The 12,781-nt window shown below is 31.0% G+C and overlaps 1 protein-coding gene across 50 annotated transcripts in view; it reads right to left on the bottom strand.

Annotated features, from left to right (window-relative positions):
- The window catches only part of shot (dystonin-like protein short stop), a 347,219-nt gene that overhangs the window by 45,642 nt on the left and 288,796 nt on the right, over positions 1 to 12,781 (bottom strand). For all 50 annotated transcript variants that reach the window (XM_080165108.1, XM_080165115.1, XM_080165136.1 and 47 more), the window contains one exon: positions 8,934 to 9,030. In XM_080165108.1, the coding sequence (XP_080021234.1) occupies positions 8,934 to 9,030 (97 nt within the window). The remainder of the gene's footprint in view (positions 1 to 8,933; positions 9,031 to 12,781) is intronic.

Here is a 12,781-nt window from a genome sequence, read left to right as displayed (position 1 = left end):
ACACCCCCCCCCCCCCCCCCTCCCTGTAAAATGTCTTAAAATATTATAAAGACAAGTATTTGTCTTCTTTAAATAGTTTGAATAAAATTTAAGAAAACCCTACTTAAAATATAAGATTGCATGGTAGAAAACGTTTTATTTATATTTTTTGTGAGGGGGGGGGGGGGTTTATAATGGTCTACTTCTGAAAATCAGGGATGGTACCCAAAATTAAGAATGATGTAATCCTGTGCATGTAAGAAAGAAAATGTTTGGGCTAAATATTTTTGACAGGCGAATATTATGGAATATTATGTCCGCCTATCACAAAAATATCCTCTGTAATGTGCAACAGAATAAACTTTCTTCAGCAATCAATTATTTGATGTCCATAGGTAGCGCAGCAATAACAAGCTATTGTTGGCCTATGTAATCAATCAGGCCTTGAATTAACAGTATCTGCGTTTCTGAAGATCATGGAAGTCAAATCAAATTAAACTTTTTGAAATAATAAAAAAAATCTACTAAATTAATGTCCAAACATTTAAATCTAACTGAAACCTATTAATTTCCACCTTTCTTGTGGTGAAATGTTTTGTATGAAATCATGACAAAAAGGTTTGAAGAAATTATTTATATATCCGTATGAGGGCTACGCCCGACAGACTATGAATAATCAACGAGAACTATTATTTCCAAGGGTTTAGCAGCTTCAACAAAAAGCAGCATTTTATATTAAAATATTACTGTAGAGTGTAATGTTGTAAAATATCATTCTAATATCCTATTATATAAAGTAGTAAGGTTTTTTTGTCTGAAGCTTAAAATCTCAATAACTAATAAACCGATTAGATTATCTATTTTAGGTTAGCTTCATACAGGTCCTGTGATAGTTTTAGGCTATTTCACTTTCGGACTTAGGTCTTGGGATGGTTTTAGCTATTTTTCTATCTCCTCTCTGTCCCTCCGAATACTAGATGCTAGGGGCGTAGCTGCTAGTATTTATTAAGGTAGAAAAAAAAATGTAGTCAGTTATGTTAATAAATCACAGAATATGAAATGTATGGACCTACCCCAGTTATAGAACAGCTGCGCTACTTCAAAATGTGTTTTCAATCTTAAAACCTTGCTGTATACACCAAAAATAGAAAGAGAATGAGAAAATCTTTAGACAAAAAATGAACAAATTGTTGCCTTGATAATAGTTTAAATCAGTCAATCTTGTTTTGTAATCCTCAGGCATTTCAGGGATAGAACTATGGATTATAAATGTATCTTCCCCCAAGATCTTATCTATAACATTCTTCATTAGGTAGCTGGGGATAGAGAATACCCTAGTTTGAATGTAAATAATTGGGGAAAAAATATACATTATTTGGGGGTAAATATAGATTTATAAATCATTGTCTTTTCCCTCCATGTTGATTTAACATGGCATGACAATAAAAATAATAATATTTTGTTTAAAAGTTGCTTAAAAACCAAAAATTTTCTTTTTAAAACTTATCTAAGTAAAAATCTTTATTTAGGTTGTTCAACAAAAAATATTAAACTCAACACACCATAGAATTACATAAACTTTAATAAATTGTGTAAAAAATAAATTTCCTTTTTGTAAAGTTATAAAAAAAATATTTTTTGAATATTGAAAAAACTTTATTATTAAAGATTAACATATTTTTTAATGCTTTTATGATTTTCTTATCTATTTTAGATTATAAAACGCCAGAAATTGATTGAAAAAAATGCTTTTTGCATAAAAGTTGGCAAAGGAAAAGCTTTTAAGTTAATTAAAAATACTCAAAAATACTGATAAAATATTTTTATTTTATTACAGATAAGATTACTTCATCAATGATAGATAGATCAAAGATACTAACATATCCTATGCCATAACATTGTCCTATGCCTGTATCATCAGGCTGTTTATTACAATAGTCCCCAAAGTTTTATAAGTTGATTAGTTGGTTCATTAAGTTGAATTGTTATCTACAGAAGGGGTAATTTTGTATATCATCATCGGTGATTTATACCAAATTATCTACCATTGTCTTATCCCTTTAGATCCATGCTGTATCATAAACACCAGACCATATATAAATGGGTGGTTCCAGAAAGGAGCTTGATCATTATTAATCCCACCACCCCCCCTATCTTTTAATTATTTGTAAACTAATAGTTGCCCAATTAATCTTTCTATGGAGTTAAAACAGGAAGGGAGTTGACACTGTATAATAAATAATACAGGTCACAAAATTATTTGGTCTCAATCCGTATTCAAGCTTTTTTTACCATTAATTTTAACCTACAGAAGAGGTAATTTTGTTTATCATAATTGGGGTTGTAAATATTCCCTCAAAAAAAGCATGAAACTTTGCTATTATGGTTTATTTAGATTTGAGAAAATGTTGGAGGTAAAAAATTAATCATCAGATTAACTATCCCTACCTTTATGGTAAATTCTTATTAGCATTATCTTAATCACTTCATATTGATAGCTACATTTTATATCTTCAAAAAACTTCCTACATAAAAAGATTTTTAATAAAATACAAGTTGCAAGATGTACCCATTGCTGCTATGTCAGATGCAGGACATCACACACAAAATTACCATTTCTGTACATTAAAATCAGTGGTTGAAACGTTTGTACACTTAACTAAATGAACCAACTAATCAAAATTCACTTAAGTCCCCAAAGTTATTAAGCCAACGAATAAGACTAGTATAAAACTTTGGGGTCTAGTACAATAAATATCCCATTGTCCCCTCTTTCTCTGCAATTATTTACTTTTTTAAATTTGATGAATTGGCAATGCGAATATCAGTAATCAACTCATTAACTCTAACTGACACACTGTCAAGGTCTCGCAATTCCTAAATGAATAATTGCGGACTGATTAAATTATGCTTCAAAAACACGGGGGTTAATGTTGATTACTCCCCCAAGGGGGAGGGGGGATGTTACTATGTGTAAAAACAATGGGAGAGAGGGGGGGAACTTCCCTTCTGTGTGGGTTGAAGGAAAAGATTGCATATATATGAAGAGGGAGGGGGGGTGATTGCAAGATAGCACAAAAATTGCGTGGGACGTAGATAGGTCAACTGGCATATGTCAGGGAGGGAGGGGACAACTGCAGTTAAATAAATCAACAACCCTTTCCAACCATCAATAATATATCAATATATTCACACTTTATATTTGAGGGAAATATTAATTTAACGTCCATTGTGCTAATCCTGCATCCTTGAGCATATACAATATTTAGAGTGGGTTGATTAGACAAGCTTTTAATATTTGACCAATCGTTTTTTAAAAGTACGAAATAAACAATAACAATTGCAATAATAAAAGGACGTATTGATAGTTCCTAATTATAGAGTAGCTGCGCTACTAAAAATACAATTTTAGCACAATTGTGGAGCATTTTTGTAATCTTTATAAAAATCTAAGGCCTAGTTGCTACGCCTTTATCTTTTATCGCTTAAGACCGCCCAAATGTCTGCCAAAAAAAGGTGGTAAAACCGTGCATTTTATCTTTAAAGATCTTTACAGTTTCTTAAAGATTTTTATTCAAAAGGCCTTACTTGGTTATAACCAAAAAAAAACCATTGTTTCTAAATTTTAACCATTTTAACTATTTTTAGCATTTTAAATTTTTCTCGTACTGTATAACATTTGGCTGTTCTTTTTTGCATGATATTGCTGAAAAAAATAATTGTACTTTTATATGAAAGGATGTTTTATTTTAAAATATATCTGAATGTAAAAAAAAACCGTATGCATATTTCGCCTAGACTTAAAAAAAAGGGTTAAGGGGAAAAAAAGGCAAGGGGTTTAAATTAAGATAAATCTATGCATTTATTTTAGAGTTGTTAGGGGGGGTAAGGGGTTTGATTTTGGAGGATTTTTGGGGCTATGTTAATATAATGGGGGGAGGGGGTAAGATTAGAAGGAAAGGGAGGAGCGAAGTTATGGTGGAGGGCAATTCTTATAAGGAAATAATTGAGCTATGACGTAATGCCTGCTCAGATGGGCATATACCATAGCAGCGCAGCTACTGTATAATTGTTGTTGTCTGTACGTTAATTCCGGTAAGAATTTGTACTATACAATCAAATAAGAACGAATATTCTTCTTAAAATTCTTAAATTCAAATATTTTCTTCTCTTATCTTTTAAAGTTAAAGCAAAATAAAAACTAAATTTGGTTTTATAAAACTAATTATGGAAAAATAATTTACCACTAATGTAATATCGATGAATATTCATTTTTTAAAAGCTTTGCAGTGTGTGTGTGTTAAGACACTTGTTTTAAGGCAAAAGTGATGCGTGAGTGACAGATTTTATGACTGGGCTTAAATTAAGAAGGACCAAAGATACCATGTTAAAATTTTTAAGAATATTCCACCCCTTAATATAGGATAGGTTTTTTTACACTATAAGATTACATCACTTATAGACAAATAGGTTTATTTATCAAACTAAAGAGGCAATATTAAATTTATTACTTAATTTAAATTATTTTTAGGCAATTTGCTTTAATTAAATTTGCCTAAGATATTGACTTATTTATCTATGTATATTATAAAATAAATATATATTCTATATCAAGACACATAATGTTACCATATAAGTCTCTCGTAGTGTAGAACCCAACTGTATTTTAATTAACTGATTATCACCTCTGTACGTACAACATAGGCGATAAATTATTTGTACAAGCTGTAGTTGTAACAAATCAATTTTTATTTATGCTTACAGGGTGTCCCAAATTATTTGCATAGGCTGAACATAAGTCAAATAAATCCTCAATTAAAGGGTGCCCTAAATCATTTTTACTCTCTGTATTGTACATTTTACAATTAAACTTTTCTTTGCACTACAGTGTGTCCCAAATTATCTGTATACGTTGAAGTTCAATCACATACAGGGTATCCAAAATTAAGAGCAAATTATTAAAAATGTCTTATATTTTTGCAATTGCTATAGAATATTGGCAAATTGTTATTAAATTAATCTTATAAGGAAAAGGATATTTGGTCGAAAGAAAAACAATTTTACCTCCAACTTTTCTGCCTGACATATAAAATTATTTATGTGACAAAATTTATGGAAAATCTAGACAGTTTTCATATGAATTTGTCATAAATAAATATCAAGGCAATGCAAGAAAAATCAAAGTAAGTTTAAACATGAATTTAAAATATATTATCCTTAATAAACCCTGACAATTAATCATAAACAATGTCTTATCACGCAAGAAGCCTTAGATACAATGGAATTCCACAGTCTAGCCCCACCGTATATGGTCTAAAAAGGGTGGTTTTCTTATATCTTTCTTATCTTAATAATAAATTTATTTGGCATCATATATCTTCAGATTTTAGAACAAAAGATAGACTTATTGATAAAAATATATTAGATCACCCGTATAAAATATTATATTAAGGTCATTTGGGGATTGAAACCTGCCATATTAAAGTCAATATAACAACTTTTAGATAGATGATAGATGTATTTCAACATAAGCATACAAAATGATAATAATATTTCTTACACATATTTACATAATTTTATGCATAGTTTGGTACTTTTATAACCTGGGTTGGCCGTTGCAAAAGCTGGAAGTACCGATATTATTATAACATGTGTACTAAACGTGTACATGTTTATGTGTTATAAATGCCCTATGCCCAAAAATATTTGTTTTTTCTATAGCAAAAAGCTAGGCCTGTATAGAATGTATATTTATTTGAAATATCCATCTATCTAGCTTGCTTTATATAGGCACTGCTTGAAAAGTAATAAAAAGGCCAGGATAGCCTCATAACAATTATGTACTAGACTTAAAGTGATCTCTTTTCATTTTGGCGGATTTTTTCAACCATTCAATAGCACAAAAATTACAGGCTAGCAAAGGCTTACAATGATCTGTGTTTTAGGCTATAATGAGTTCTTAAAAACGACTAGTGAAAGAATACAATAAATTTATATTTACAAAATACAAATGTTTATTATATATTACAAAGGGGGGAGGCGGTTGTGACACTTTTTGAAACCAAAACTAAAAGTCAAAGGAACTTAACTAAAAAAAGAGTTACAGTACTGAAATTTGGTAAGGCAGTTGCTTTAAAGAGGTACAATGTGGAACTGTGAAGAAACGGCGGCGGAACCGCCTCTATCGCCGATTTGTTTTTTGGCGGGATATAACGGTAGTGGCGGTTTCACCAACTTTTCTTCACAGTTCCACATTATACCTCTTTAAAGCGACTATCAATCCAAATTTCAGTGCTGTAACTCTTTTATAAGTTGAATTCCTGTAGTTTTGGTTTCAAAAAGTGTCACAACCGCCCCCTCCCTTTACAGGGTGAGCTTGGAAAAAGTAGAACCTTTGATTTCAGAAAAATACATAAAAAAATTGACATCTAGACTATTATATTCTAATTTTTTGGTAAATACTAATACTCTACCCCCTTATTGATATAACATATGTAAAATAACCCTCTTAATGCTTTTTTAAACACTTTTTGAATCCTAACGTATAACTAGCGCCCCTAGCCAAACAGCGGCAAAAATACGAACTACAAATGTATCTAAGCCCCCTAAATCAAACCTCTTTTTCATGATCTAGATATAAATAATACATATTGTTTGAATTGTATTATTTTTTATCGTTTTCATCTGAGAAAAGTAAGTGCGTGAATGTGTGGGAGTCAATTTTAACAGTCTAGTATCAAAACCCAACAATATATATATCTTTGAAAGGACATTCTGATAGTTCCTTTTTAAATATTAAAATACAAAATTTTAGTAGCTTAGCCACTCTTCAACTAATGATTTGTTCGTTTGTCTGTTATTCTATTAGTGACATATAGCAAGTAATAATTATTTTTTCATTTGCGGATTTTGAAATTTCAAAACATTGCTCAAAATTGATTGTGGTCTTAAGAGAAATGTTATTAAACTTGTTATTGCCGCACTACATATTACACTTTTTTTCTTGTTTTTTTTTTTATTTGGACTGTCTCTTAACACATATGTCATGGCTCTCATTGAAAGGCGCTCAAAGCAAAACGACACAAAAAGATATTCGTGGGGGTAAAAAGTCAATTTTCCTTTTTGGCGATACCAATAAAACAGTAGGTTACCCGGGCTTTTTACCAGCGCTTTTAAGTAGGATAAAAAGATCTCAAAAGAAAAGAATAATACAAAACATTTCTGTCAGTTTTATGCCATTTAAAATGTACTTCCATGTATGTTTTTTACAACTTTTCTATGAGTTTTTCTTTTGTCAAAAGACAAAAAAGATGAATAGACACCTGGATATTTTAAAGGAAAATTTCTATAACTTCTAGAACATATTAGTCATGCCTTATTTAAGATTTAGTGAATCATTGAAATATTCTATTTTTGGCCATAATAATGACCCAAAATGGCTTTTCTATGGTTGTGTCGTCATACAAGGAAAAAGTTAAATGATTCAAGAAAGTTCCATCCAGAACACATTGATTTTATTTATTATGTGTTCGTCATTTGCATGCCAATAATGTACTTAGAACCAGAGAAAGAGGGGACAATGGGCTATTTATTACACAAGTCCCAAAAGTTTTATTATAATGTTTTCTTATTCATTGGCTTAAACACTTTAGGGACTTTAAATGAATTTGATTGGTTGGTTTATCAAATTGAGTTTCAACCACTCATTGTAATCTACAGAAGGGGTAATTTTGTGTATTAACATTGGGGATGTACATCAATAAGTCAGGCATTGTCTTATCCCTTTAGATCCCTGACTTGGAACAATACAATAATAAACAAGTATTGTTATAAACAATGACATCTTTATGCAGGGATCTAAAGGGATAAGACAATGGTCGATAAGTTGATGCACATCACCAATGATGATACAAACAATTATCCCTTATGTAGATTAAAGTTAGTGGTTGAAAAGTTTTGACACTCAACTTCATGAGCCAACCAATCAAAATTCAATAAAAGTCTCCAATGTTGTTAAGTCAACGAACAGGAAAACATTATTCTAAAACTTTAGGGACTAGTGTAATAAAGAGCCCAATATTTCCTCCATCAATGATTGTATGTCCTATTAGTAGCGCAGCAACATAAAATGAAAGTTAAAAAGAAAAAGAACATTTAACTGTGAACAGGAATTATAGATACTGAGTCGCTTCGCTACATATTGACAAAACTATGACTTGATAAATGTTTAGGATATTTTTTCTTGTCAAAGCATTCCCATAAAAGGGCATCCAAAGTGCCTTATTAAAACAATTGTTTTTAATTGGCTTTTTTATGTATGCTAGATAGATAAAGGTATTCTTATAAAACCAAAGACAGAATTTTACTGTTTAAAATTGTCAAAACATTAGAAATTAAATTGCACTAAAGCATCCAGACTATTCTCCCCCTCTCCCCAACAAACAAATATAAACATATTAAATTCGTGAGATATCCCTCTGGCATATAGGCATAAAGAAAAATATATAATATATATAGATTCTATATAAATATAGACTACACACAAATCTAATTTCATGCCCCAATTAGAAATCAGACAAGAGAGAGTTAGGATCTTGCAATTTTTAAACATTATGATAAACATACAGACATAGGAATGGGTGGGATATGGGGGGGGGGGGGGTAATCTTTCGCCTGCCAAAACTAATTCGACCCTCAAATAGAGTGTATTAAGGCCTATAACACACATTCACACAAGCATATAGCACGGATTCTATATGAATATTTCGCAAAATTGCACTGTAAGAATTAATTGTTGAAACACATTTTGAAGAAAATTTTGGCATTTTATGAATTTAAAATATTTCAGTAGGTGACTAAAAATGAGGTTGGAGTAAAACTAATATCAAATTCTTTTAAATAGTTGTTAAATCGTAACATAGTAATCAAATGTAAAAAAAATGAGCAAAACTCACCTTTGTGAAGTATTATCCGCTTGCACCGAGCCCAACAGATCTCTGAACGTCTTGACAAGTCCCAAGGGGGCTAGTAATAGCAAGCCTAGCTGGGCCTAGGGGTCAGTCACACAATTAATATTTAAATAATTCAATAAGTTACATAGTTTAGTTAACTTTCACCTCTGAAAATTAATTTTTACAATGATTTGAGATATTCTATTTTCAATTATCAAAATATATAATGTTTATTATTAAGAACAGGGATAATTATGTCCAGAAGTAGCGAAGCAGTGATAATAAAATAACATTTTAGGCAGCTAGTGTCAAAAACGCAAATTCAATTTGAAAACATTCTATTAAAAATTGTCAAAATCCGAATAATAAATATGCAGTTTTCTTGAAGGACACACGGATGAACTAACCCTAATTATAGAGTAGCTGCACTACTAAAATCCCAATAATAGAAACTTATTTTGAAGAATCCTATTTAAATGCTAATAATCACTTTTGTTTACTTTTTACAATATTTGTTTTTAACCACCAAAAATGGAGAAAAAAATTTCTAACCAATTCAAAGCTAATATAAACAAATACTTAGAAAAAAAACCAGTAAATCCTTTAAAAATTCATTAAATTGCGCAAATAAATGAGTAAAAAATGTATTAAATTCATTAAATTTCTAAAACTAGAATTCTAAATAAATCCATGACTAATTTAAAAGATTTCTTGGAAGCATTAAAAAGCATCTTTTTAAATAAACATGATTAATTTTAGAATAACATAACAGGAAGGGATTTATTACCTAAAGAATTAATATTTTTCCTTCAACTTTTCCTCTATTCAAATATATCTATAGTGAAACATTAATCTAAACTGTAGTTGTTAAGGGAACAAATTATTGTCTGACAAATACTTTTCCTATAGATATACATTATCCTTTTCTGTTAATTAATTGAAATGTGTAAAATCAAATGAGTATTAGAACAGGAATTATTAATTACTCAAGTCAACTAAATGTGTGAGAAAAATTGTGGCGCATCTGGTCAAAATATTTCAACAAATTTATCAAACCCGGCAATCGTTTGAAAAACCGGTGCAGTCTAGAGGATAAATTAAATTCAAATAGTGTTTAATTTGTGTCATTAAGAATGCACAAAATAAAATAATTACACCCTTTTTTGCACTTTATATTTGATTTTATCTTAATTTAACATTTTTCATTGAAAACTTAACCTTAGTTTTAAAATTAATCACTCTTTTTTTCACTTTATTTTAAGTAAATTGATTAAAACGAACTAATGTAGAAGTATCGTAAATATAAAATATTCTCCTCTGTCCCTCTTTAGCTAGATAGACATATAATCACTGCTTTTGGGTATGAGAGATCTTTACGTGCGTGCACACCACAGAGGGAGTGTGTGTGTGTGCGCGAGATTTTGCGCGCACATAAGCACACAATTCAGAAGTGGGGGGTGTCTCACTCAGTATCTAGGGATAAACTGAGCTCCTAGACCCATTATTGGTCGGTGTAGGCTAAATTTTAGGGGCGGGGGGGGGGGGGAATGTTTAAATGCGTTCACGAGGGGGGTTGGGACAGGTGCTACAAAAATATCAATTAAAAAAATTTTAAAATGTGAAAAATCTAGTTTTACAAATATAATTTAACCATGAAAAAAAATTAAATTTCTTCAAATCAAGATTAGAGGAGAGGGAAAAATAAAGTATAAATCTCGTAATCCAAGTTGTGAAAACGAATTTGTAGCACCAAACATGCACACTTTTAATAGATGGATAGGCAGAATAAGAGATAGAGAGATAAAGAGAGCCGGGTAGATATTTTGTTAAAGAACCAAAGAGTTTATCAAAAAGACTTTTTTAGTGTATCAATCAAAGAGGGGTTTTGAGGGGTTTTATGTTTATCCTTCGTATGTGAGAGGTGAAGGTAAAAAAGCAGTTAAAAAAGCATTTTTTCTTTTACATGTACCAACTATCAAAAGCAAAAATTAACACAAAATTTACTGTCCATTGTCGTTTCCCTTAATCCTACCCTTAAAGAGATTATAATATAAAATGTAGATGATTTCAAAATGATTTGAGGAGGGGGATCAAGGGGGGAGGAGGGGCTTTCATATATTGTTGCAAATCCAGTTCGCTTATTTTTTGTGCATTTATAACTGATTCAATAGAGGGGTTGAATGGGCCAGAGCCAGGGGCTTGATTGTTTGCCAATAAATCTCAAATTCCCCCCCCCCCTCTCATGATTTTTTCCGTTGATTCAATGAATGCACATAAGCAACCCCCCTCACCCCCCCCCCTCCCAGCTCCCATCTGACCACCCGAATAAAAAACTGGACTTTGTTGCAATACTGGTCACACAGTTGTAAATATATCAGGGAAAATGGAGGATAAAATAATCTTCAATCCAATTATCATATGCTATCAAATAGCAGAGATCTAAATGGATAAGACAATGGCCGATAAATTGATGTACATCCCCAATGATGATAAAAAAAATCCTACTGTAGATCAATATTAGTGGTTGAAACGTTTGAACTATCAACTTAATGAACCAACCAATTAAAAAACAATAAAAAGTCCCAAAAGTTGGTAATCTAACGAATCAGAAAACATTATTATAAAACTTTGGGGACTAGTGTAATATACAAGGTCCAATCCCTCAATGAGGCTCCCTCCCTCCCTGAAAATCTATAAACATATATGTATATGTATTTAAAATATTATAAAGCTATTCAATATCAATGAAAATATCTCTGAATGACTCATAAGCAACTTAATAACTACCAGGTGGTTGTGGCAAAAGGGTAAATAAAAAGTTGGGGGGATGGATTGATATAAAAAAAACTGTTATGATTCACTAAAGAAACATCTAGATTAAAATATAAGCAGAAAAACAACTTTGATATTTGAAATTTAAAGAACAAGGACATTTAACATTTTACGTAGAGCAGCTAATAAAATTTAAATGAAATCAAGTATTACCAAAACTATCAATAATCATTTTTCAGATTTTTAAAGCTGTCAAATATAAATAAAGATAAGAAGTACTTAACAAGTAACCATCGTGACATCTGACAGTCGTACAGACATGCTCAAGTTATATAGTAGCTGCGCTATTAAGACAACCTTTAAACTACAAAAATTGGGAGACAAAAACATTGTTGAGCGAAGGAGAAAAATATCTGTTTTTATTTAATGATTAATATTATCATTTGCGTTGTTATACAATCTTTAACCCTTCACTAAAATTATCAACCCTACTCCGCCCCCCCCCCCCTTCATCATAAAAATATCCATTAACCCCCTAGCTCCCAAAGCCCACCAAGGGCGACTGCAACCGCCCCACTTCACCCATAAAATCTGCCATTTCCAAAATTTGATCTTCGCAGATATGTTTTTCAAGAATTTTTGGATTGAGCATTATGAAGAAAAAAACATAATTATAGTTGGAAACCTTTTTTGCTTAAGCTTTTTCAAGACAAAAATAATCATTATTTGGACAAAATTATTGATTTTCTCCGTATAATTCGCAATATTATGCTTTTTGTCAAAAGCAAATAAAATAATGAAAAACTTTTCTAAAGAAAGCATAATACAATTCATTTCTGAACTGGAGTGAACTCCTTATGAGCGCAAAATTGGTTTGTTTTGTGGCGATTTTAAAATGTGTCTGGCCGCATGTACAACATACACACACCTGGTACCAGAAATAATATACAACAAGAAATTAGATAGGTTGGGAAAAACGCCCCACACATTAGAATATATACATTCGGGGGGAGGGATCTTTTATCTCAAGAAAAAATCTTTTCCACCAGTTAGGATGAAAAATTTCCTTCAAAAAGTTT

The sequence above is a fragment of the Acartia tonsa genome, chromosome 6, assembly GCF_053477335.1.
Source record: "Acartia tonsa isolate MP-2025a chromosome 6, ASM5347733v1, whole genome shotgun sequence".
In the NCBI taxonomy this organism is placed as follows: domain Eukaryota; kingdom Metazoa; phylum Arthropoda; class Copepoda; order Calanoida; family Acartiidae; genus Acartia; species Acartia tonsa.
This window is presented reverse-complemented; position numbering and strand designations above follow the sequence as displayed.